The 25,534-nt window shown below is 39.6% G+C and overlaps 1 protein-coding gene across 1 annotated transcript in view; it reads right to left on the minus strand.

Annotated features, from left to right (window-relative positions):
• Positions 1-4,962: 4,962 nt before the first annotated feature.
• The window catches only part of LOC137374448 (pyruvate dehydrogenase (acetyl-transferring) kinase isozyme 3, mitochondrial), a 61,465-nt gene continuing 40,893 nt past the window's right edge, over positions 4,963-25,534 (minus strand). Inside the window, exons 8-11 of the mRNA XM_068040574.1 lie at positions 22,745-22,846; positions 21,383-21,493; positions 16,471-16,584; positions 4,963-9,470 (exon numbers count right to left, since the gene is read on the minus strand). Coding sequence (XP_067896675.1) covers positions 9,327-9,470; positions 16,471-16,584; positions 21,383-21,493; positions 22,745-22,846 — 471 coding nt within the window. The 3' untranslated portion in view covers positions 4,963-9,326. The remainder of the gene's footprint in view (positions 9,471-16,470; positions 16,585-21,382; positions 21,494-22,744; positions 22,847-25,534) is intronic.

A 25,534-nucleotide genomic window follows, 5' to 3' on the forward strand; every position in this document is an offset into this window, starting at 1 on the left:
AGATTGACCAACACATTTCTGAACCATAGGTGTACAGTAGTTTTACTATTCTGGCTTACATGTCAAAAACATCTATGGTAGGTTGATGCAACAATTTGACCCTCATATTACTATTTAACAGTCTGGGTACTGTTCCATAGCTTTGCACTTTCATGGTGTTGGTTTAGCTCAGTGGTAACATTCTTGGAGACAGAAGCTTGTGTTGCCAAGCCCCACTCCAGCATATAAAACCATATTGATGCTTCAGTACACTACCGATGGATTGTTACATTGGTAGAAGTGCTGTCTTTTTGGTGAGGTTTTAAACTGAGACCTCTATCTGCCAGCTTCAGCGGATATAAAAGATCCCATGGCAGTTTTTTTTTGAAGAGCAGATGGCTGTACTAGTGTCCTGGCCAATATCGATCCCTCAATTAACACCACTTAAATAAATAAAAAATAACTGGCCATTCATCTCATTATTTTGTGGTCTTTTCTGTGTACAAATTGGCTGCTATATTTGCCGACAAAACTACAGCGATTACACTTCAAAAAGTAATTTGTTGGCGGTGAACCAGTCACTTTAGGACATCTTGAGCATGTGAATTAAAATATAAATGCAAGTCTTTCTTATCTGTTTAATTGGACAGATGTGAGTAGTTTCTTTATTGAATAATCTAACCCAGTGAACTTTGCAAGAAGCATTTCTCATTTGAAAGGTACCTTCAGAATACAGGCTTCTGCATCAGTTCGCCAACCTTGAACTCTTTTGTACAAGACCACTGGAGAGTCTATTGCAAGCTGTATAGATTCCCAGATTCTATCCTCAACAACCCCAGCTTATCAAGCCTTTCCTCATAGCTAAAATTATCCATTCCTGGCAACATCCTCATAAATCTCCTCTGTACCCTCTCAAATGTGATCACATCCTTCTTGTAATGTGGTGACCAGAACTGTAGGCAGTTCCTTGAGAAGCGAGTCCTACATTAGCAAGTCAAATAAATAATGGAAGGCTTCAGAAGAATTAAAGTTTGAAAGCTGTTGCAGGTACGTCAGGTAAAACTACAGCCTGCTCTGCTCAGTTCACATAATTCATTACTGTTGCTGCAAGCAGATTTCCTTTACGGCTAGTGAAAGCTTGATCAGACAGCTTAAATCTATCATGCAGCAGATGTCCAATGCCCTGGTTGAGGCAGCAGCTACAGTATTGTACAGATTTCTGGTCACTGCAACAAAGTCAGTGAAGCAGTGCAAAGGTGAGCACTTCGGATAATCCTGACGTCAGAGGGAAGGGCAATGTGAAGCAAGTTAATAAGCTAGAACTCTAACTTCAAAAAAGCATCTCAGTGGGATGTTGAAGCACGCAAGACAGTATAGAAAAAGTAAACACAAATGTACTATGTCAGCAGCACATAAGCTAACAGTTTAAGTTGGGGAAGAAATTTAAAAGCTCTCGGAGTATTTTTTTTTTTACACTTAGGGCGATGCATAGATAAAAGAGATCGCCAGGAAGAATGGTCGAGACTATGCAAATAGGTAAATGCTGTAATAGAAACAGAAAATTTCTGGCAGAGAAGGCAGCCATTTGGCTCAATGTTTCTGTGACAGCCAGCAAAGAGCTATCCAGCCCAGCTCCACTTTCCAGCTCATGGTCTGAAGCACTGCATGTTATGGCACTTCAAGTGCATACCCAAATATTTTTTTTTAAATGCCATGAGTGTTTCTGCCTCGACCATCCTTTCAGGCAGCAAGTTTCAGACCCCCATGATCCTCTGGGTGAAATACTTTCTCAACTCCCTGCTAATCCTTCCACCAATCACTTTAAATCTATGCCCCCTAATCATTGACTTCTCTGCTTATAGAACCAGGTCATTCATATCCATTCTATCTAGCCCCTCAATTTTATAGACATCAAGTAAACCTCCCCTCAGCCTCCTCTGTGTTCCAAACAACCCCAATCTATCCCATCTTTTCTCATGGCTAAAATTCTTTATTTCTGGCAACATGCTCATAAATCTGCTCTGTTCCCTCTCTAGTAAGATCACATTCTTCCTGTAATGTGGAGACCAGACCGGTACACAATACTCTAGCTGCTAATTAGTGTTTTATACAGTTCTAGCATTAGCTCCCTGCTCTAATACTCTAGGCCTCAGCCAATAAATGGAAGGTTCCTGCATGTCTTCTTAACCACCTTATCTACCTGTTTTGCTACCTCAGGGATCTGTAAACATGAACTCCAACGTCCCTCTGTTCCTTTACACTTCTCAGTATCCTACCATTTATTGTGTATTCCCTTGCCTTGTTTGCTGTCCCAAATGCATTACTTCATACTTCTTCGGATTGAATTCCATTTGCCACTTTACTGTCCATCTGGCCAGTCTCTTTCTGCAGTCTACTGCTTTCATCCTCACTATCAACCACACAGCCAATTATTGTATCATCTGAAAACTTCTTGATCATGCCCTTTACATTCAAGTTTAAATGGATATATGCCACAAGCAGCAAGGGATCCAGTACGGAGTCCTGTGGAACCCACTGGAAACAGCCTTAGTTATGAAAACACCTGTCCACCATTAGCCTTTACTTCCTGTCACTGAGCCAATTTTGCATCCAAATTTGAAGCTCAATGATAATATTGAGTCAGATCATGTTGGAAAAATAATGGCATACATCTTTATTGGTGTAAATTAACCAGAAAATTTATGAGATTAAGAGATACAGTAATGAATCCCCAGAACCATCAGGTTGACATACGCCACTCTGCAGTTCGCATCCCACAAATGGCATCTTGCCCTTAGCCTCCCTGTTATTCAAGAACTTGCTGGATTTCCACATTTCTTGCCCATTAACTTTCTGTGGAAAATGTAAGTCTGTAATTAACAGTGCAAGTAACTTATAAGATAATAACTTGCTACAATCAACCTTCTGGCCCAGAAATTAAGACAAGTTAAATTGTGGAATCTCATTCCCTGTAAGAAATTGTTGTTAGAGATTTAAAAAAACATAATTTTGTCAAACTTGTTTTCCTTTGTGTCCAATCTCTCCCTCTCCATTTCTCTTTTTGTACCTGATTTGACTCCAGTTCACCCAGTTTCTCAGTTATAGTCATAGAGTCTTTTATGGCACAGGAGGCAGTCATTCAGGCCATTGGGTCCATGCTGGTTCTCCATGGAGTTCTCCATGTTTCTGTTTCCTTCTTTATCCTCAAATCACATTAGTTAAAGGGATACATTTTTGGTTTTGCTTTTCAAGGCCCCAGATGCCCTCACCAAGTCACCAGCAGCTCACACTTACAAAAAGTTATGACACAAAAATATTGAATTGAAAGGTGCAGGAAAAAAGTTTACCTCATGTGTCACACTGCGAGGTGCCCCACTCTGGCAAGATCTGGCCCAATATGTTTGGTATTTTGGAAGAATAAGATCAAATGAGTGAAGGACGCTCTTAATCTGACCCTATCTTGCAAGTCCACAGTATCTACGAGCTTAGTAAAGTCAGCCTGGAGAGTTGCCTCAAGTTTCCTTACATTATTTTGACAGCAGACCACATAGGAGTTAGAGTTATCTTGAATACTGAAAGTGACATTGTTGAAGATATTCCCATGAATTCTAAAACAGAAATGAATTAGATCAGCTGTATAATCCGAATGTTGAACAGCTTTAGGACAAATGCTTGCAGTTCTCCGAAGAACCTTGGCATCTCTAGCTACATGGGCCAAATAATTGGCTAATGTGCATTTTGTCAAATGTAGGGAAGATTTTTTTAAATATAAATCCAATTCTGTCTCTAACCAGGAGGTTTCTCTGCACTTGAAACAATTAAACTTGGGTATTCCTGTTAGTACAATAGCCTTCCAGTGGATTGGAAGAATGCGTGAAGTGTTTTGTTTACTGAGTTTTGGGACAGCTTCACATGTCTGAAAGTCACACAGCATCAGAATACAAGCAAGCACTGTGGTATCAGCTATTGGGAGGATTTATGACATTGAAATTCATCTTTAAACCAAGAGTTGATATCAACTGAATTATATTTAACTTGCAAAAAACACCAAATCCTGTTTTAAAATAAATACTAGCCTTTTCCCTGTTTACTCTATAACAGACAAGACCACTATTTTTGTGAGGAGGAAACTAAATATGGTTCTGAACAATACTTGACAAGTGGAATTTCCTCCGCTGGTGCCCAGGAAGTTCCCAGAGTTGCTACTTTCCACATGGCCGCAACCATAAGTGTGCCAGGGTTGTCTCTTTTATTTCAATTCGGCATAAAAGCAAGTTCAGGTGCTGACTTTTGGATCTAGGAGCGCACTTCTAGTGTACACCGCACTAATTGCTTCTGAACAATATTGGAAGAGAATGATTGGCCTTCATATGCAATGGGACGGATGAGAAAATTATCAAAAGTGCACAGGATAAGAATTCAAATTCTTAAACAAAAAAGATTCCTTAAACAAATAAAACCTAACTTTGCCAAGGAGGAATGAAGGATTGTCAAATGACAAAAAAATTGTAAATGTTTTTAAAAAATAAATCACGATTTAGAAAATGGCTGTTATCAGTATTGGACAATAGATAATTTAAGGATGGAAATAAATCAATTTTCTATTAAAAATTAATTTTCATTTAATACTGAAGACTTCAGATAAGATTTAGCCTTAGTTATCTGCAATTTTGACCTCCATAGAATTTCACCTTGAAACTCAAAATCTGGCATAGCACATGGAAAGAAGTTTTTTTGGTCCCAGCTTGGCGTATTCATTACTACTTTTAAACAAGGCAGGGACAAAAATACTCCTTTATATTTTGGGTTTTGAAGAGTATGTTAGCGTAGCTTCTCTTGGTTTGCTTTTAAGCCATACAGTGATGTAGTAGTCACATGTTTAAGCAACTGAGTTTTTGCTTTAAAAAAACATTAAAACTTTTTATTCAGAAAATTCATACTTCACCTTTCAATTAGGGAATAACATTTTAAACTAATCCATAAACACATTTACAAGCAATGTGTTCTTTGATGTTATTAAGCACAGAAAAACATGGTATGAGAATAGTTTAAAAAAGAATTACTGAACACGGTCATGAAATATTTGCATCAGATTTCTTGCAAATCAAAAATGTACACAAATCACTTCATACATAGGCAAGATAATCATTTAATGTTCCTCTTCCAGGCTCCACATAATATATTTTCAAATTCAAACAATCCGTTACAATAAAAATCCTGTAACCTCTTCACAAATTTATCACATATAAAAGAACACTCAAGCCTGAACGCATGTGCAATTCCTCATTCTACACAACTTCAGAAAAACATAGAATGCCCCTCTCAAAACTACCACAGCTGTAATACCAAGAGCAGAAATCCATAAAGATAGTTACAAAAATAAACACCATCTTCATTCCGGATGCCATTTATAATTTGCTGGGAAACTTAAAGAGACAGTATTAACTTTAAAGGCTGTAAAATGTAGTTTTTCTATGTATTACCATTTTTCTTTTTACAAAATCTGAAACTTTTAGTGAATCCAAATATAATTGTATATCTTATAAAGATAGTTATTGGTTCTTGTTACATATCTGATAAGAAACATCCTGGGTTAATAATTTCAGCTGTATACTGTTTAGAAATCGTTGGATATCAAAATAGTAATCATAGGTTGCAATGCATTAGCTACAGATAATCCCTTCAATAATCAAAGACAAGTGGCTGGTCAAGATTGGTCATAATCATTTGGCGTAACCCCTTATGTACTCAATGCTTTATATGTAAGCAAAACAAACACTCAGGAAAAGATAGGCTATCGATTGCTACAGGACAGGGCTTGTCCATTTACAACAGAAAACATGTAATGTTGGAGATATGATGACATTTCAATAGCAGTGGCAAATTGTCCTGGATTTTGCAGTAGTAATGACGGTGAAACTGAAATAGTCAGTGTTCATCATTACTCCTCTGAAACTGACAGTAACTTCTGGAGTCCACGCGTGCAGTTAAACGTGGAAATCCAGAAGTTGTTGTCAGTGATATTCTACACTTCTTCAGTGGATGCACTGTTGAGGGTCCCCCCCCAGAGTGCAATTAATTGGAAATTACTGAACTGATGAGAATTTCCACTCTTAGTCTCACCATAATAACTCATGAAAAAGTTTCACCTTTTTCAATGAGGTGTAACTGGGGTTTTAATGGCATACTAATTTCATAATTACTGTTAAACAGCCTTAATGGCCCTGAAAGAGTAAATTAATACTTGGAGAACAGCAGATTTCTCCATTATAAAGAAATCTCACATTTTTAAAATAAAGTTAAGTTTATGATATTTTAACTTCTTTCTACCTTAGTCCCATATGTATGTTCCAATTATTTATTTTCACTCTCTATAAGATTTTAAAAGTGATGGGATTTCAGTGGTTTATACTTCTTGGTAAGCTGCTTGCAAGAATACTTCAATGTGATTGGCTGCTTATCTTGCTTAATGCGAAACGCCGGAAGATTCCCTTGACTTGGCACTCGAATCAAAGTGATGTCAAGAAAGGGCAAGTCCACACCACAGAGGTCACCAGATCTTTATGGGCAGCCTTCATTGAGGTCAGTGGTGAACAAGGTTCCTTCGCCACTGAATGCACAATCCAGTCCAATATTACCAGAATGACGAGGACTAAATGTCCTCTGTTTATCTTGAAGCATAAACGTTTAATAAATCACTGGTCTTGAGCATTAGGGAGTGACTTAACCCTGACAGTCACATTGAGTCAAGTTGTTGCTCAGCATCATCAGATCAGAGTGGCATTTTAATACTTTCACATGCAGGAATCTTTAACCTAAGGGTAGAGTTAGTAATTCATTTTTCTAAGATGGTCAAATTAAAAAAAGCAGTCATCCATAGCAATACCAAAGAGTAGAATATGAAATTTAAGCTGGGCTCAGGTCCCAACTCAGTTTCACATGATGTTTGTCTGGGCAGTAAATAAATTGCTGTGAAATATAATACACATCAAAGCAATTGTTTTATGGTGAATAAATAAGCCAAATTCTGCTTCCATTACGAGATTGCAAGACTTCTATCAATTCCACCCAAATTTCAGTGAAATGCTACAAAACTGTTGCCTTGCACATCTCTTAAAATGGAGATCATTTTTATACACATGTCCTCAGTACTGATACAATTCAACGCCAAACTTATGTGAAGAGGCAAAAAGAATGGTGCTCTCTTTGGAAATCTGAAGGCTTAGATGAGTCCTTTTGCAAAAGATGTAGGTTTTGGCTTGCAGTCAGTTTCACTGCCTTAACGTTTTTTGGCCAAGCTATTTCAGGTGATTGCCCAGTTGCTGAAGCCATATTTGTTTTCATCAACAATTGTACTATGTATTCCGAGACATAAACCATTGTATAACTATTACTTTATGACCTACATTTTTTAATAACTTACTTTAAAAAAGTGCAAAGATAATTTAACATAGATTAAAAAAGATCAGTACTCACAAATGGGATTTTGTTTGGTTACTCTGACAGATCTTGCGATCCACAGAAGGCGTGTGAACATAAAAGATTTTCATAAGGGGAAAATAAATACTTATACTAATTACAAAAGAGACCACCACCCCCCCACCAAGATTAACATCTTGTGTAAATATTTTGTTCTTTCATCTGGTGAATACTATACAAATAAATCACTCAAAACAAAGCACTTGCGATGTTGACAGTCTAACATTTCAGGTATGTGACCTTTCATTAGATTAGGGTGCTGATGAAAGGTCGCAGACCTGAAATATTAACTCTGTTTCTCTCACTCCACAGGCCTGCTGAGTATTTCCAGCACTTTGTTTTTATTTCAGATTTCCAGCATCCGCAGTATTTTGTTTTTATTATTGTTGACAGCCTAGCCTGTTACAAGCCAGGTTGCACTGATGTAAGAATTCATGTACTGTAGGACGAGAATGTTTAAGCTGCAACATCTCTTCTGTTAAGCCAAATTAATGCCATCTTCTAACAATAGCTGGTTTAGTAATTAATCTATTAGAAAACACTTCCTGTGGACAACTTTCAACTTTGCCAGAGGTGGGAAACTGGCAGCACTGAATTGACTAGCAGTTGTTCTCAGGTCACCCAAATTTGCTTTCAATTGATCAAAGAAAAGGAAAACTAGGTGGGGAGCACAACAAGCAATCAGATATTCAGCTTTCTGCTCCTGCCAAAATTGAATGTTAATCTCCATATTTTTAATGGAAGGAAAATGGTAACGAAAAGGATCCTTTCATCTTTTGCACCGTCAGTGACAATTGCCCTAGATGATGCAATGCAAGAACTCTCTCCAAGCTATCAAAGAATGATACTGTGCACTAATTATTATCTTCTTCCTTGTAAGGCTGTAAACTACCACAAAATTATGGGCAGTTTTATCCTGTGAATTTACATCCATCAGAAACTAGACTGACCCGAGCAAGCGAATTACTAAAAATCAGAATGAAAGGTCACTGACCACAATTCTGCTTCTCTCTCCACAGATGCTGCTAGACCTGCTGAGTATTTCCAGCATTTCTTGTTTTTATTTCAGATTTCCAGCAACTGCAGTATTTTGCTTTTATATTACCAAAATTCCTTACAGCTTTTAGTGACAGTGTTCAAAACAGCAGTTCAGGCCTGTACTGGTTCCAAAAGGTGAAATTCACCTTGCTTCACATTACTTTAGATTTTTCTACTCTTAATAGTGGAAGATGGCACTAGTGCTTATCAATATTGTTATGCATATCTCATATTTTTGCAAAGTCACTGTCAATTTCTTGAACAAAGTACTAGAGTCAAATATAATTGGATTTTAACAGGATTAAACATCAAGAAAAACCCTTGGTTGAAGAGAGATAAAGCAGCTTAAAAATAGTATGAAATTCAGTCACCTTTTTCTATTATTAAACAAAATCATACGTCTCTACATACCTTTTCTAAATCTAGTTACTTTTGACAAAATAATGCTGACCATTTAAAAAAGTTTCATTTTAAGCACTACTCCATAAATCATTGTGTAGCTGCAAGGTTCCTTTTTCAGCTCTCATTAGTCCAGAATAAATTTTGACAAAATATATTTACGAGAGAACAGTATTGGCTGAAACAGCCATATCACAATTTTTTTTTAAAAAGGGACTAATACAGTCTGAAGTGCAAAACTGCATTTGAATTACAAGTCTTTTCCAATGACCTTGTAAGTGTTCTGCATCTCCAGTAAGAGGCTTCAGCAATCAATAGAAGAACTACGTACTGGCCATCCGCTGTCGATGGATGCAAGGGAATAACACGCAAAGCTTGTGTTTCTATGGTGTACACAGAACACTAGTCATCAGACTGAGGATAGAACAGGATTACCGATTGGCCTTGTACTTGGAAGCATCCCTAGGTTCACTGCTGGGATTGCTCCAATCATCGGCTTCAGGAGTGGTCTGGTAATGCCGCCAGGCAGATTTGTTAAAAACAGGAAGTCGTTCAAATGACTCACTTGACAGAGCCTGGAAAAACAGAAAAACGTAAAATTTGAGAAGGAAAACTTCAGTGTAGGACAGTGCAACATTTTATAAATTAGATGTCAGCCTTAGGTCAGTGATAACACTCTCACCTGAGACGGAAGATCAACACAGGAATGTAAGCAGGCCACTCAAGCCTGTTCCACCATTCAATGAGATCATGACTGATCTGTGCCCTAACTCCATATGCCCAGTTTTGCCCCATATTCCTCAAGACCTTAGGTTAACAAAAATCTATCAATCTCGGATTTTAAATTAACAACGGATCTAGTTTGTGGAAGAGTTCCAAACTTTTACTACCCTTTACATGTAGTGTTCCCGAACTTCACTCCTGAAAGGTCTGGCTCTAATTTTTAGAGCTATGTCCCCTAGCTTCAGATTCTCCAACCAGTGGAAATAAAACGGTTTCCTATAATATCTTGAAAATTTCAATCAAAACACCCCTTAACCATGTAAATTTTAGGGAATATAATCCTAGTTTGTGTAATCTCTGCGTAATTGTACCCTTGGAGTCAGGTATCATTCTGGTAAATCTACACTGCACTCTCTCCAAGGCCAATATATCCTTTAGAAGGTGTGGTGCCTGAACTGCTCACAGTACTCCAGGGATGGTCTAACCAGGGATTTGTGTAGCTGTAACATAACTTCTACCCTCTTGTACTCTAATCCTCTACATATAAAGGCTGGCATTCCATTAAACCTTTTGATTATTTTCTGTACCTGATCATGACATTTTAATGATGTATTATGACCCCCAGGTCTCTTTGGACTGCCACTGTTTCAAGCATTTCACCATTTAGAAAGTACTGTGTTCCAGACTTTTTAGGTCTAAAGCGAATAACTTCACATTTGGCTACATTAAAATCCATTTGCCACAGTCTTGTCCATTCACTTAATCAATTAATATCTTTGTCATTTTATGCTTCCATCTGTACTGCTTATAGTACTGCCTGTCTGTGTGTCTTCAGCAAACCTGGATATGTGACTTTCTATTCCTTCATCCAAGTCGTTAATAAATACAGCAGAGATCTTTGTGGGTTACCACTAGTTACATCTTGTTAATTGGAGTATCTGCCCATTATCCCTGCTCTCTGACTCGTACCACTCAATTTCCTAACTAGATCAATAATTTACCTCAAATTCCAAAAGCTTCAACTTTTAACAGTCTCTTACGAAGGATTTTATCAAATGCCTTTTTGGAAATCCATATAAATAACATCCATAGACATTCCTCTGTCCACTACTTTGATCAATTCTTCAAAAAATCCAATCCAGTTCATCTCTACAAATCCAGGCTGGCTCTCTGATCAGCTGAAAATTTTCAAGGTGTTCAGTCACTATCCTTATTAATAGATTCTAATAATTTCCCAACAGCAGATATTAGGCTGACTGTTCTATAATTCCTTGGTTTCCCGCTCTCATCTTTCACAAATAGAAGAGCGACATGCGCAATTTTTCAATTTAAAAAGAACAATTCCCCAATTGAGAGAACTTTGGAAAATTATAGTTAGGGCAGTTGCAATGTTCTTACTGCTTCCTTTAAAACCCTGCGACAGAAACCAAGCAGTTCTGGGGATCTATCACTAGTGCCGTTATTTTCTTCCTTACTGTTATTTTGCTTACATTAATTTTAGTGAGTTCCTGTCCCTGATTCAATATCAGTTTCCTTGGGATGCCCAGCATGCTTTTCTCTTGCTCTACTGTAAATACTGATGCAAAGTAATCATTCAATATGTCCGCAGTTTCCTTATTTTCATTTACTAAGTCACCATTATCAGTTTTCAAGGGGCCCACATTGTTCTTGACCACCATCTTTTTCCCAATAAATTGTAAAAGAATTGTGTTGATTGATATCCCTAGCAAGTTTCTTTTCAAACTCCATTTTTACAGCTGTTACCATCTGTTTTGTCACCTTTGCTGTTTTTTGAATCTCTCTATGTTTTTTCATTTAGTTTTATGTTGTCTCTTGCCTCTTCAGTCATTCGTGTTTTTTTTGGGCAAGTAGAGCTCTTGCCCCTTAGAGGTATAAACTGATTTTGTATTTCATTAAATGTTTTCAAACCACTTCTGTGGTTTTACCCATGAACAGATTTAGCCAGTTTACTTTAGACAATCTCTATCTCATTGCACAAAGTCAGCCTTACCGAAATCTAGAATCTAAGTAACTATTTCGCATTTCTTGCTTTCACACACTATGTTGAACTTGATATCATGATTGCTATTAAATAAATGTTCATGCAACATTAAGGTGTTAATTAAATATGGCTCATTACAAAACCTGATATGGGGTGCCCCCTTGTTAGTTCTGGGGCATATTGTTGCAGAAAACTATCCTGAACATACTCAAGAAATTCACTACCTTTCTGGCTCAAGCCAGCTGCTTGCCCCAATCTATGAGAAAGTTAAAATTCCTCATTAAACTACTCTGCCATTGCTGCATGCTTGTGTAATCTCTACATTTATACATTACCATGACACAGTTGCTACCAGGGGGCCTATACACAACTCCCACTATACTTCTACTTCTTAATTCTACCTTAAGTTTCAAATGCCTGTTTACCTCTTTTTGTACCCTATCATTGATAGCGATTTCATCATAATCACTCAGGCCACTCCTCCCCCGCTAGCATTTTCCGACCTCTCCAATATAATTTGGTCGCTCCCAGCCCTATCTTGCAGTCATCTTTCAGCAATGACTACCACATCATATCCTCCACGTTGAATTTGCAGCTGCAATTCATTCAATTTGTTCCTTATACTCCGTGGGTTTGTATAAAGAACACTTATTTGGTCCACACAGCCAAACCTGTCCTCCTTTTCTGACATTTTACTCACGTGTTTCTTACTTCTAGCTCCTGGTTTTAATTAATTAACACCTTTTAGTTTTCCCTTTACCTATAGTGCCTTAAGCATGATTTCTGACTGTTACTCTACTCTCTTCCTGTTTGTTTGTTTTCACACAAAAAAAGGAAAGAAAGTACCAGCCCTTTGTTTTGCAAGCTGGAACGTCAGAACTATGTGTCCTGGCCTGTCGGAAGACGTTACACAAATCAATGACTCTCAGAAGACTGCCATCGTTAACCTCAGTAGACTCAATGTGGACATTGCAGCACTTCAGAAGACATGCCTCCCTGCAAGCAGATCTCTAAGAGAGCAAGGCCTACACCTTCTACTGGCAGGGTAGGGATCCTGAAGAACCAAGGCAGCATGGAGTGGGCTTCGCCATCAGAAACTCTTTGCTCAGCATGATAGAGCCACCTTCAAATGGCTCGGAACGCATACTGTCCATCCAACTGCTCACCACCTCTGGCCCAGTACACCTACTCAGCATCTATGCTCCAACACTCTGCTCCCCACCTGAAGTTAAAGACCAGTTCTATGAGGAACTCCACAATATCATTAGTAGCATTCCTAATACCGAAATTTGTTCCTGCTGGGGGCCTTTAACGCCAGGGTTGGGGCTGACCATGACTCATGGCTCTCCTGCCTTGGGCACTATGGTATTGGAAGGATGAATGAGAATGGACAGAGACTTCTGGAGTTGTGTACCTATCACAACCTCTGCATCACCAACTCGTTCTTTCATACTAAACCCTGTCACCAGGTTTCATGGAGACACCCAAGAGCACGTTGTTGGCACCAGCTGGACCTCATCGTCATAAGGCGAGCTTCTATAAACAGCGTCCAAGTCAATTGCAGCTTCCACAGTGCAGACTGCGACACTGACCACTCCCTGGTGTGCACAGTTAGACTCAAACCAAAGCAGCTACATCACTCCAAGCAGAAGGGCCGCCCGCGCATCAACACTAACAGAATTTCTTATCCACAGCTGTTACATAAGTTTCTAAAAGCCCTTCAAAACACTCCTGCAGGGGATGCAGAGACCAAGTGAGCCCACATCAAAGACGCCATATATGACTCAGCAATGACCACCTTTGGCAAACATGAGAAGCAGAATGCAGGCTGGTTTCAATCTCACTTTGAAGAGCTGGAACCTGTCATAGCCGCTAAGCACGTTGCACTGTTGAACTACAAGAAAGCCCCCAGCGAGTTAACATCCGTAGCACTTAAAGTAGCCAGAAGCACTGCACAAAGAACAGCCAGGCGCTGTGCAAATGACTGCTGGCAACACCTATGCAGTCGTACTCAGCTGGCCTCCGACACCGGAAAATCAGAGGAATGTATGATGGCATTAAGAGAGCTTTTGGGCCAACCATTAATATCACCCCCCCCACCCCCCCCCCCCCACCCAAGTCTAAATCAGGGGAAACGATTACTGACCAAAGCAAGCAAATGGACCGCTGGGTGGAGCACTACCTAGAACTGTACTCGAGGGAAAATGTTGTCACTGATACCGCCCTCAACGCAGCCCAGTCTCTGCCGGTCATGGATGAGCTGGACAAACAGCCAACAAAATTGGAACCCAGTGATGCCATTGATTCTCTAGCCAGTGGAAAAGCCCCTGGAAAGGACAGCATTACCCCTGAAATAATCAAGAGTGCCAAGCCTGCTATACTCTCAGCACTCCATGAACTGCTTTGCCTGTGCTGGGATGAGGAAGCAGTACCACAGGACATGTGCGATGCCAATATCATCACCCTCTATAAGAACAAGGGTGATTGCAGTGATTGCAACAACTACTGTGGAATCTCCCTGCTCAGCATAGTGGGGAAAGTCTTCGCTCAAGTCATTTTAAACAGACTCCAGAAGCTGGCTAAGCGTGTCTACCCTGAGGCACAGTGCGGCTTTCAAGCAGAGAGATCCATCATTGACATGCTGTTCTCCCTTCGCCAGCTACAGGAGAAATGCCAAGAACAGCAGATGCCCCTCTACGTTGCTTTCATCGATCTCATCAAAGCCTTTGACCTCGTCAGTAGACGTGTTCTGTTCAGATCAGCAAAGATCGGATGTCCAAAGTTACTAAGTGTCATCACCTCATTCCATGACAATATGAAAGGCACAATTGAGCATAGCAGTGCCTCATCAGACCCCTTTCCTATCCTAAGTGGCGTGAAACAGGGCTGTGTTCTCATACCTACACTGTTTGGGATCTTCTTCTCCCTGCTGCTCTCACATGCGTTCAAGTCTTCAGAAGAAGGAATTTTCCTCCACACAAGATCAAATGGCAGGTTGTTCAACCGTGCCTGTCTAAGAGCGAAGACCAAAGTACGGAAAGTCCTCATCAGGGAACTCCTCTTTGCTGACGATGCTGCATTAGCATCCCACACAGAAGGGTGTCTGCAGAGACTCATCAACAGGACTGCAGCTGCCTGCAACAAATTTGGCCTAACCAGCAGCCTCAAGAAAATGAACATCATGGGACAGGAAGCCAGAAATGCTCCATCCATCAATATCGGCGACCAGCTCTGGAAGTGGTTCAAGAGTTCACCTACCTAGGCTCAACTAATCAACAAGCGCATGGGAAAGGCGTCCGCTGCTATGTCCAGACTGGCCAAGAGGGTGTGGAAAAATGGCGCACTGACACGGAACACAAAAGTCCGAGTGTTTCAAGCCTGTGTCCTCAGTACCTTGCTCTACAGCAGCGAGGCCTGGACAATGTATGTCAGCCAAGAGCGACGTCTCAACTCATTCCATCTTCGCTGCCTCCGGAGAAGCCTTGGCATCAGATGGCAGGACCGTATCTCCAACGCAGAAGTCCTCGAGGCGGCCAACATCCCAAGCATATACACCCTACTGAGCCAGTGGTGCTCGAGATGGCTTGGCCATGTGAGCCGCATGGAAGATGGCAGGATCCCCAAGGACGCATTGTACAGCAAGCTCGTCACTGGTATCAGACCCACTGGCCGTCCGTGTCTCCGCTTTAAAGACGTCTGCAAACGCGACATGAAGTCCTGTGATAGTGACCACAAGTCGTGGGAGTCAGTTGCCAGTGATTGCCAGAGCTGGCGGACAGCCATAAAGGCGAGGCTAAAGAGTGGAGAGTCGAATAGACTTAGCAGTTGGCAGGAAAAGAGACAGAAGTGCAAGGAGAGAGCCAATTGTGTAACAGCCCCGACAACCAATTTTATCTGCAGCACCTGTGGAAGAGTCTGTCACTCCAGAATTGGCCTTTATAGCCACTCCAGGCACTGCTCCACAAACTACTGACCACCTCTCGGCGCTTACCCATTATCTCTTGAGACAAGGAGGCCAAAGAAGAAGAAGATTTATACTACCTTTTCATCTAAGCCCTCTCCACCCCAATTACTAGTTTGAAGTCCACATGACGACTGGAATCCTTGTCCAAGTCCAGTTCAGGTGGAGCCTGTCCCAATGGTACAGGGTACAGTTCCAGTACTTACTGGTGCCACTGTCCTATGAAACGAACTCCTCTTTCCAACACAACTCCTTTATCTCTCTGATCTTCTTATCCTCTATGCCAATTTTCATGTGACTCCACCAATTTTATCTCAAGCCCCACTCATATACATGAGCTATACAAAATCCTACAATTAGTATTCCAAACAATGTTCTGTTTTAATCAGGATTTCGCCCAATGGACAGTTATGACCAGCTGACTTCGAAACCTGCTACCATAATTTATTATTCAGCAATGCACAGTAAAATCTAAACAAAAACTGGCAAGGTTGAGAATTAAACTTTTGGAAACTCTAAGAATTGTCAACAAGCTCTCCATTATTAACTCATTTTGGAACTTGATCACCAATCAAAATTGATCACAGTGACAGGAAAACTGATGTGCATAAATGTGACTTGATTGATGGAAAATACAGGAGCCCAAGGAAGAATTTTATTTTCCCTCTCCAACTTTCTTCCTCTCTGAATGCACTGACTCCCTCATCAAAATGTGTTTCCATGGACAGCCATTGCACTCTGGAATGGGGAAGGGAAACAGAGATTTCTTGCAAAAGAATGTATATTTTAAAACCATAGGCAAAAATAAAAACACAGCAAACATTTTGAATTCAGATTTTACTTGGCACATCCCACAGTTGACTTCTCCTTTGTTGATGTTGCAAGATACCTTAAGATAGATGACTGCATCCGTGCCCACACCTTCCATGGAATACAATTTGAGGTCCCCTTGAAAATACCTAGCATATAAGCGGGAGATTGGCAAGCCATATCCAAATCCAGCCTGCAGGCAGAAATTAAGAAGGCTACATTAACAGCACAGCAGCACCATAATGACACCAAACTTATATTAGGCAAAAATCCAGGTCAGGGAAATTTATTGATTTAAAAAAGACACTTTTCTCTGCAATCTAAGAGTGAGTGAATTTTGAGAGGATAGAAGAACAACCTGGTCGCCTTTCAGAGAATTGCATAGCTGTCACTCAATTTCCTGCGAAGCCACAGCTGAAACCACAAACTCATTGCCCAAGGTATCTTAAATGGGAGGAGCACATGATTTAACCAATTAATGAGAGTCAACTGAATACATGTGCCATATACATTAAAGGGGATTAAAATCTAAAATTTGGACCCATTTTATCCAAAATGCCATTAGTTTTGCTACTATTTGTGTAAAGATAGTATAAATTTGAGTCCACAAACAGATTTTGATGTATGAACTGAACAGTGTTGGCACATAAATTGGCGCACTTTCATAAGTGGAAATGCCAGTTTTAAAATCCTTTTCATAAACAAGGAAAATTAGAGAGCGCTATCCACTGGTCAATGATATTCTACATCTTGTCGTTCGCCTTTGTTGTGCAAGTGTTATTACAAAAAAACTCAGGATTTTCACATACAATGACAAACTTTGAGAACAAACTATTTTATGCAAAATGATCCAGATTTGAGCTGCATGAAAATATTTCTATGAAACTGGATGTTGAAAGTATCTTCTCATATTAGTGGCTCTGCAATGCATTAATAATATCCCTATTTAAATATGGCTATGCACCAAAGTACTGAAGAGGTGAATCAATAGATTTGATTCAAAAAGGTTAAGCCTCTGAACAAAATCTTACAACCTGACTAATCAACAATTGCCATCCTGAATTTATTGATTGTTATTAACTCCTCTGGTACGACCATTGAACTTGGAGAGGTAAGGGTTAATAATTGAACCTGTATAACTATAACTGATCTTAGAGCAAAAGGCATTCTGAGGCAAACAGGAAAACTGTACGAGGCCTCAATAAGGAAATAAGTGACTGGAACAGCACTGACCATGAGTGATAAATGTACCCAAAAGCAAAATAGTGCAGATGCTAAAAATTTGAAAACAGAAAATACTGGAAATACTCAGCAGGTCGGGCAGCATCTGTGGAAAGAGAAACAGAGTTGTCAGACGTGGAAAAAGTTACAGATGTAGAAATGCAACAGGTTTTGGTCAGTGATATTCTAAAAAGGCAGGGAAAGTTGGTAGGGGGTGGGGAGGAGGCGAAAGAACTAAAGGGGATGGTCTGATGGAGTGGAAGGCAGAAAAGATTAAATGATAAAAAGGAATGATAGTGCAAAGTAAAAGGAGATGGTAATGAGACAAGAAACAAAAAGATAGGTCTAAAGGAAGTGTAAATAATTCTTCTATTCTCATTTATTCCTCTAGACTCATCTTTTATTTCTTTACTTCTCCCATTACCATCTCCTTTGCCTTGCATCATCTCTTTTTTCATTTAATCGCTTCTGCCTTCTACCCCTTCAGATCTTCCCCTTTTGTTCTTCTCCTCTGCCCTCTATACTTGCTCAAAACCTGTTACATCTAACTTTTTCCACCTCTGAAGGTCATTGATCTGAAACATTAACTGTTCCTCTTTCCACAGATGCTGGCGTCCCGGAGTATTCCCAGCATTTTCTTTCAGAACATTTATCACCAACATCCAAGAGGTCATGAGGCAGATGCAGAAATGCAAATTTCATTTCAAGTTTGAGTTAAAATGTCTCAGAGCAAAAGGAGCTACTTTGTTTTCTTTGAAGTGATCATGATAGAGGCTGCTGAGGAGCAGCAATGCCATATGAGCATGAAAAAAGATTGCAGCTTGTGAAACTAGTAAAGGGAGGACAACAAATTCCTCTACTGACCTTTCACAAGCAAGGTTCAATGGTTCAAGGAATAGGCAAAATTAGATAAGATGATGAACTGGGCTCTTATAGAACAAGCACACGGAAGAGCATTCAATGGGATCAGAGCAAGCTGCACTCTACCCCAAATTTAAAGGGCAGAATAAGTTGTTTATATGTATGAAGAATGGGCTAAACATATGCTCCAAGAACGACTATTAAAGAAAAAGGCCAGTGTTTTGGAATTGTGTGCAAAAAGAGACTAGCAGCAGGTTAAATGTCTAGAACAGTGGAAATTGAACAAAGTGCAATGGGCTTTGCCACATCTAGAAAACAGGTGTAAAGAGGAGCAAAAAGGATATTAGGTCACAAAAATGAGCCATGAATGAATCAACTATATTGTAGTGAACAGTGAAATAATAAGCTGAAGCTGATTATTTTAAACAAATTTTGCACCATATGAAAACACTGAACATAATGACTGGACAACTAAAAACATGATAGCGGAGGCACTGAGAGGGTCTTGTGCCTCAGCAGCAATGGAGAGACATTTAACCCCAAAGTGTGCTAGATATTAGAATCTGTCCAAACTCGGAAGCTGGTTGGCTAAAACTATCCATAGCAAACACAAAAGTCCTGAGCTTATATCTGGAGATCTAACTCAGTATGGAGCTGCTAGATATAGCAGTTTTTTTTATTCATTCATGGGACATGGGTATCGCTGGCTATGCCAGCATTTATTGCCCATCCCTAATTGCCCTTGAGAAGGTGGTGGTGAGCTGCCTTATTGAACTGCTGCAGTGCATGGGCGGTAGGTACACCCACAGTGCTGTTAGGAAGAGAGCTCCAGAATTTTGACCCAGCGACAGTGAAGGAACAGTGATATAGTTCCAAGTCAGGATGGTGTGTGACTTAGAGGGGAACCTGCAGGTGGTGGTGTTCCCATGCACTTGCTGCCCTTGGCCTTCTAGTTGGTAGAGGTTTGGAAGGTGCTGTCTAAGGAGCCTTGGTGCGTTGTTGCAGTGCATCTTGTAGATGTTACACATTACTACCATCGTGCGTCGGTGGTGGAGGGAGTGAATGTTTGTGAGAAAGGTGATGGGGAGTATTTTCTGTTTACATAATCTCTATTCCAATTAATAAAAGTTAGGATAGTTCCTAGTTTTATCTTTCTAGATAAGCTATTTTCGGCCTATGCTCCCTCTCTGTGCTGTTCTCGTGATGCATGTTATTAGGCAGTTCATCTAATTCTGATGGAAACTAGTGCTTTAGACTTGCTTGATAACTAATAGGAGACATTCAAATCTCATTACTGGGACCAATAGTTATTTTCCCATGGTCAGATATCTCCTATATGTTAGTCGATCAGCCTTTTAATCTGCATCGCAGAGACACTCGAGCAGATTACAGAGCCAAAATGGTTGGTCCTCAAAGAGATGCACAATACACATCATATGATGAAATTGTTTAAATAAAGGATGGAAAGGGAAATGAGGGGAGTGTATGTTGAGACAGGTCTCCAATCAAGTTACTGTCAGGAAGCTGATCGAAAACTGAAAATCTTGATGCATGTATAGTCAGCTATGATGGCTTTCATTCAAGTACATGAATGGCTGGATAATCTACTTTAAATAGCATGCAGTAGAGGGATTCATAAAGGCTAGTAGCATTTAAAAAAAAGCCATCAGAATCTAAGGAGTAGTTAAATACTGGTAACCCAGAATTCATCACTGTATGCAACTTATATACCAGATGCAGATGATATTAAGATAACCAATACTTAGTTACACAACCTGCATTAGGTTCGGGTCCATGATTACTTACTCATTTAAAAACTAAAAGTTATATGGTTCTTGCTGTACAAAATGAAAAGCCATCCTCGTGCTTTAGTTTCATACTGCAGATTAAATGCAATTCTACTTACAAGATTAAACAGAACAGGATAGATTTATGCCAGTGAAAGTGATAAAGTTGATACATGAAATTATAATTGCGATTTCATCCAAGTGTGATGAACTGTATTAGATAAAAAAATCTATAAGTAAAGAATTGTTAAAGTGCACCCTATCTACATAGGTAAAAATCTTCCAGCTTGCAGCAAATGTTACTTTGATTACAAATTCCCCCTTCCAACTTTGGGCCAGGACTTGTACCTGGGGGCATGTCAAACAGTGCAATTAAAACTACAAATTGAAAAGTTTTCAGGTAACCTGGAAATATACACTTGGTACCTACCTAGATGTCAATCTGAGGAGCCAGAGATGAAACAGTTAACACTTTTCTTAACTCAGTGGCATTCAGAATAGCACCAAAGAAAGGCCCAAACACAAATTTCCAGATTAATCTACTAAACAAGATGCAGTTGGAGTGATTCTGTGGGAGTAAAACTTACCCATAAAATGCATCTCCTACATGAAAGGAGGTCTTTGTTAGTTGCAGAGAATATAGATGGCTGTAGTGTTTTAGAACAGAAAAAAAATCTTCCCACACTGGCTTTCTCCATTAAATATTCTTTCCTTTTCAAGATTCTGTGTTAAGGATGTGGATAAATTTTGGCATTTGAAGGACAAATGTACAAGTAAATATAGGGCAAACAATAATGAAAAAAACTATTTGACCACAGTTCCGTCAGCTCCATAACATGACAGAGATGGTATTCAAAATATTTTTAAACGCAAGATAGTAACACTCTGGAGCTTTTTGATAATCAGCTATAACTTAGCATATGTAAAAAAGCAGTCTTATTAACTTGCTATCTTAGTCCTATTTGCAAGATGGTTACATTCAATTTTGGGATGAAGTTAATAGGCTGTAGAAAAGATATGCTAATCTCTAATTTTGTGCAGATTTTAATCTAAAAATGTATATTTTCTTGGGCTGTTTTAATTCTACAGCTGCTTGTAGCCAGTGGATAAACAGGCACTTACCAGAGGAGCAGCCTGTGATGGTTGCAGGCTGGGACTAGGAGCAGTTGAATACATATAATTAAATAGACGGTCAATCTTCCGCAGAGGAACACCACCCCCTTTATCAGATATCTACACAGTAGAAAAAATGATTAAAGACAAAGCTAAAACAAATTTAGCCACCTTCCCCAACAGCCTCCATGGATACCATGAAAGGAAGGTAGAGAATTTAAAGAATGATTAAGGCCATTTCTTGCAGATAATATAACTTTTTTGTTCAATTGTACTCCACCTATAAAGGTCAAGAATAGTTTTTTTTCCAGGAGGTGGTCAACTTTTGATGTGGATTCAAAATGTGCATTCAGGATAAATTCACAAAACTGTGTATCCCCAATACAAAAGCAAAATACTGCTAGAAATCTGAAAAAAGAAAATAAATGCTGGAAACACTCAGCAAGTCAGGCAGCATCTCTGGAGAGAGAAACAGAGTTAACGTTTCAGGTCTGACTCTCGCACATGAGAGCAATGACACTGATGCAGATGCATCAATGGTTAGTCCCAAAAATTGCAGTTACTGAGCATCTTGTACGCTTACAGTTCACCAGTTGATTCTGGCACCATCTGCTAGTGCTACTCTTCGAACTAGTGAAGTTGAAAAGCAACTTTCATTCAAAAACAGCACTGAAACGTTCATAGCACAGAGGCAAATGCACAAGCAAAATACATTAAACATGCACACAACTAACACTGCAGAATTAAATAAAATTAATTCACTTTTACTGTACCTTGCAGTCTGTCACATTTCATTGTAAAGAAAGTCATAAAACTGACAAAAAGCAGACTAGTATCTGACTGTGGAGAGGTTTCCTTTGGATGCTTGGAAGGCATTTGCAGCATTAAAGTTGAGGGCAATGATAATCTCTTCTACTGGTACTGCATTGCAGAAATTGCATCATTTGTGCAAGTCTTTATTAACAAACACTTCAATTACCATCTAACAGGTGAGCCTGATTTCCCTGCTGCAACCATAATCTCCCCTAGCTTCAAAATCTTACTGCTCATTAACAGCAAGTCTGCACTGAACTCTGAACTGACTACCAAGATGCAAAATACTGTATGCAAGTTCATCAATATGACCATAACAATGCTTTGATAAGCAAAAGAAATTGAGACTTTTACTCACTTTTTATCAAGCTATTTTTATACAGGTCTTCAAAACAGCGCTAAATAAAGATAAATAGCCCTTTAGTACTTTCTACCAACATGCCATTGCTATTTAGTTAAGTATACTTATTTTGCGTGATTCATGAGTAGAATAAAATACAACTCTTAATATTAGATATGTTGGGGAAAATCAAAAAGTAATAAAACTGCTGTACCAACCTTAATAGACAAATCTTCCTTCCCCAATGTGACCAAAGTTTTGATAGGAGGATAACCTTCTTTTCTCCCTTCATGAAGTTCCACAGTAGCTCTCATTGAATTCTGTGGCAAATATAAGTCCAATACATCAATATGATTAAAGATAAATACATTGATCCTGCATTCCCAGCACATCTAAATGGTGAGCAAGTCGCAAAGGACAATATCACATCCCAGGTTTTTGTGATTAATTTTCCATAAAAATGCTTTTTGGGGACCAGATTTACATTCAAGAGTTGTGTTTGAAAGTAAAGCGAGTTCAAACAAGTTAAACATAGGCACTGAGATGAAAGGTTGTTAAAATGCTAATAAGCCAAGTAGTGAAGTTATTTTCCCACAAACTGTAAATAAGTAATTTATTGGCCTGTCTCAGCAATCAATTTGCTTCAGTGCTTGGCAGGGTTGTATGGTGTAGGCCCTCCTTTCAAGATGTTAACATGGGTAGATGAAAAGACAGACACATGGTCACTCCCTCAGGAAACTGAAAGCCAGGCTTAAATGGAGAATGCTGGACGGTAGCTAGAAAATACTTTAGTTAAGGGCATTAAGGGATGGGCATTAAGTGCTGGCCAACCAAGTGACATCTACATCCTGAGAACTAATTTGAAATCAAACCATTCACCACAATCAATTAAATCAAATAAGTCAAGCAAGATGATGGAAAACATAGCAAATTCAATACATGAAAACAAGTTGTACTGATTGAATTAAGCAAGCCTGATCATAAATATGGCTCTGTAGGTTTGCTTGCTTTGAAATAAAGCAATGTAACAATTCATACCTAGCTTTGTCTCATCAGGTGTTTACTTGGTTTGCCTTCAAAAGTTCAATGTTAGTGACTTGTCAATGAAGAGGAGAAAGTAACATTTACAAGACTCTAAGTTTGTAACAGACAAGTTTAAGGCAGACAACAGGAAATATCTAACACAGAGGGTAATTAACCTCTGGAATGGATACATAGAATGAGTGGTTTAGCCCACGGCAGTAGTCTGAGTATGTTCACCAATTTGGTGGCTAAAGAAGAGTGGAAATGAAACAGTAATAACTTGCATTTATATAACGCGGTTAACATAATAAAACATTACGGTGCTTTGCAGGAGATATATAAAACAAAATTTGGCACCGAGGCGCAGGGTTATTGAGTTAGTTTTTAAACAGTGTCTTAAAGATAGAAAGCGAGTCACAGAGGCAAAGGGGTTTAAGAGAGGGAATTCTAGAGCTTAGGTCCTTGGTAGCTCAAGGCACAGCCATCAATGATGGAGGTGATTAAAATTGGGGATGCTCAAGACGCCAGAATTAGAGGGGTGCAGATATCACGGGGGACTATAGGGCTGGAGGAGATTAGAGAAATAGGGAGAGGCGAAGCCATGGAGAAATTTGAAAACAAGGCTGAGATTTTTAAAATCGAGCCATTGCTTAACCAGAAGACAATGTAGAACTGCAAGCACAGGGATGGTGGGTGAACACCTTTAAAATTTAGTTGATGCGCGCAGCCAGTTTCAGTGCACAGTTCCTTTAAAAAAAATTTTGTGGAGTTACACAAATGTATTATCATGGAACAAGGCCTTCCAGGCTGCTGCGCAGGTGCACACTTGCACAGCTTAGCGGAAACATTGGTGAATGGGACTTAGTGCGAGTTAGGACACAGGCAGCAGAGTTTTGGATTATGTCAGTCTACAGAGGGCTGAACATGGGAGGCTGGTCAGAGGTGCGCTGGAATAGTCAAGTCTAGAAGTTACAAAGGGTTTCAGCAACAGATGAGCTGAAGCAGGGGTGAAGCTGGGTGCAACGGAGATGGAAATAGTATTTTAGTAATGGCGCAGATATGTGGTTGGAAGCTGCTCAAAATCAGTATAAAGATTGGTATCCCTGCTATAAATGTGCTTGAAAAGGGCAGAGTCAGAAGACGGTAAAATTAATTCCAGATGTAATGGTGTGTGTGAAATTCCATGCTGACTTGAATAGGAAGATTTTCCAACTAATGGCACGTGCTCTGCATTTGCACCCTGACATGCATGGAATAGGGGCTTCGGAGTAATGGGTATGTACCCCAATTGGAAGGCAGCAACTAGTGGTGTGCTGCAAGGATCTCTGCTGGGGCCTTAACTATTCACTGTATTTACCATTGTCTAAATAACAATAGAGAAGCACATACACAAGTTTGCCAACGACATAAAGGTTGGTGCCATAATAAGTAGGGCAAGACAGGAGCATAAATTACAAAACAAACAGCCATCAATTGAGTGGGGAAAAACTCGAGCAGATGGATTTCAAACAACCTGCCTTCTAATTTTTTCTTTTGGAGTGTGCGGGCAATTTAAGTACACAGCCCCTTGAAAGTTTTTTGCGTGCAAGTGCACATAGGGTAACTTCAATGGACCAACTTGTGCACAGCCTGCGCAGGAGCTCTCGGGTTGCTGCCCGGCCTTAGAGGAAACACTGATTTCAATACAGGTAAATGTGAGGTCGTTTATTTTCGACCCAAAAAAAAAAAGAGATGAGTATTTTTGAAATGAAAAGGTAGGAACAGTGAAGGTCCAAAGAGGAATAGAGGTCAGGTACAGGTGGTCAGGTACAAAAAATAATCAGATAGAAAGAACATAAAAGGGAGGAGGTTTTAAGAGGAAAGGATATATTGGCCTTGGAAGGAGTTCAGCACAGTTGAACCAAAAACTTATCAGGGCTCCAAGTGTTAAAATATGAGGAGAGATTACATAAACTAGGCTTGTATTTCCTGGAATATAGAAGGTT

This window comes from Heterodontus francisci, chromosome 10 (assembly GCF_036365525.1).
Source record: "Heterodontus francisci isolate sHetFra1 chromosome 10, sHetFra1.hap1, whole genome shotgun sequence".
Lineage (NCBI taxonomy): Eukaryota > Metazoa > Chordata > Chondrichthyes > Heterodontiformes > Heterodontidae > Heterodontus > Heterodontus francisci.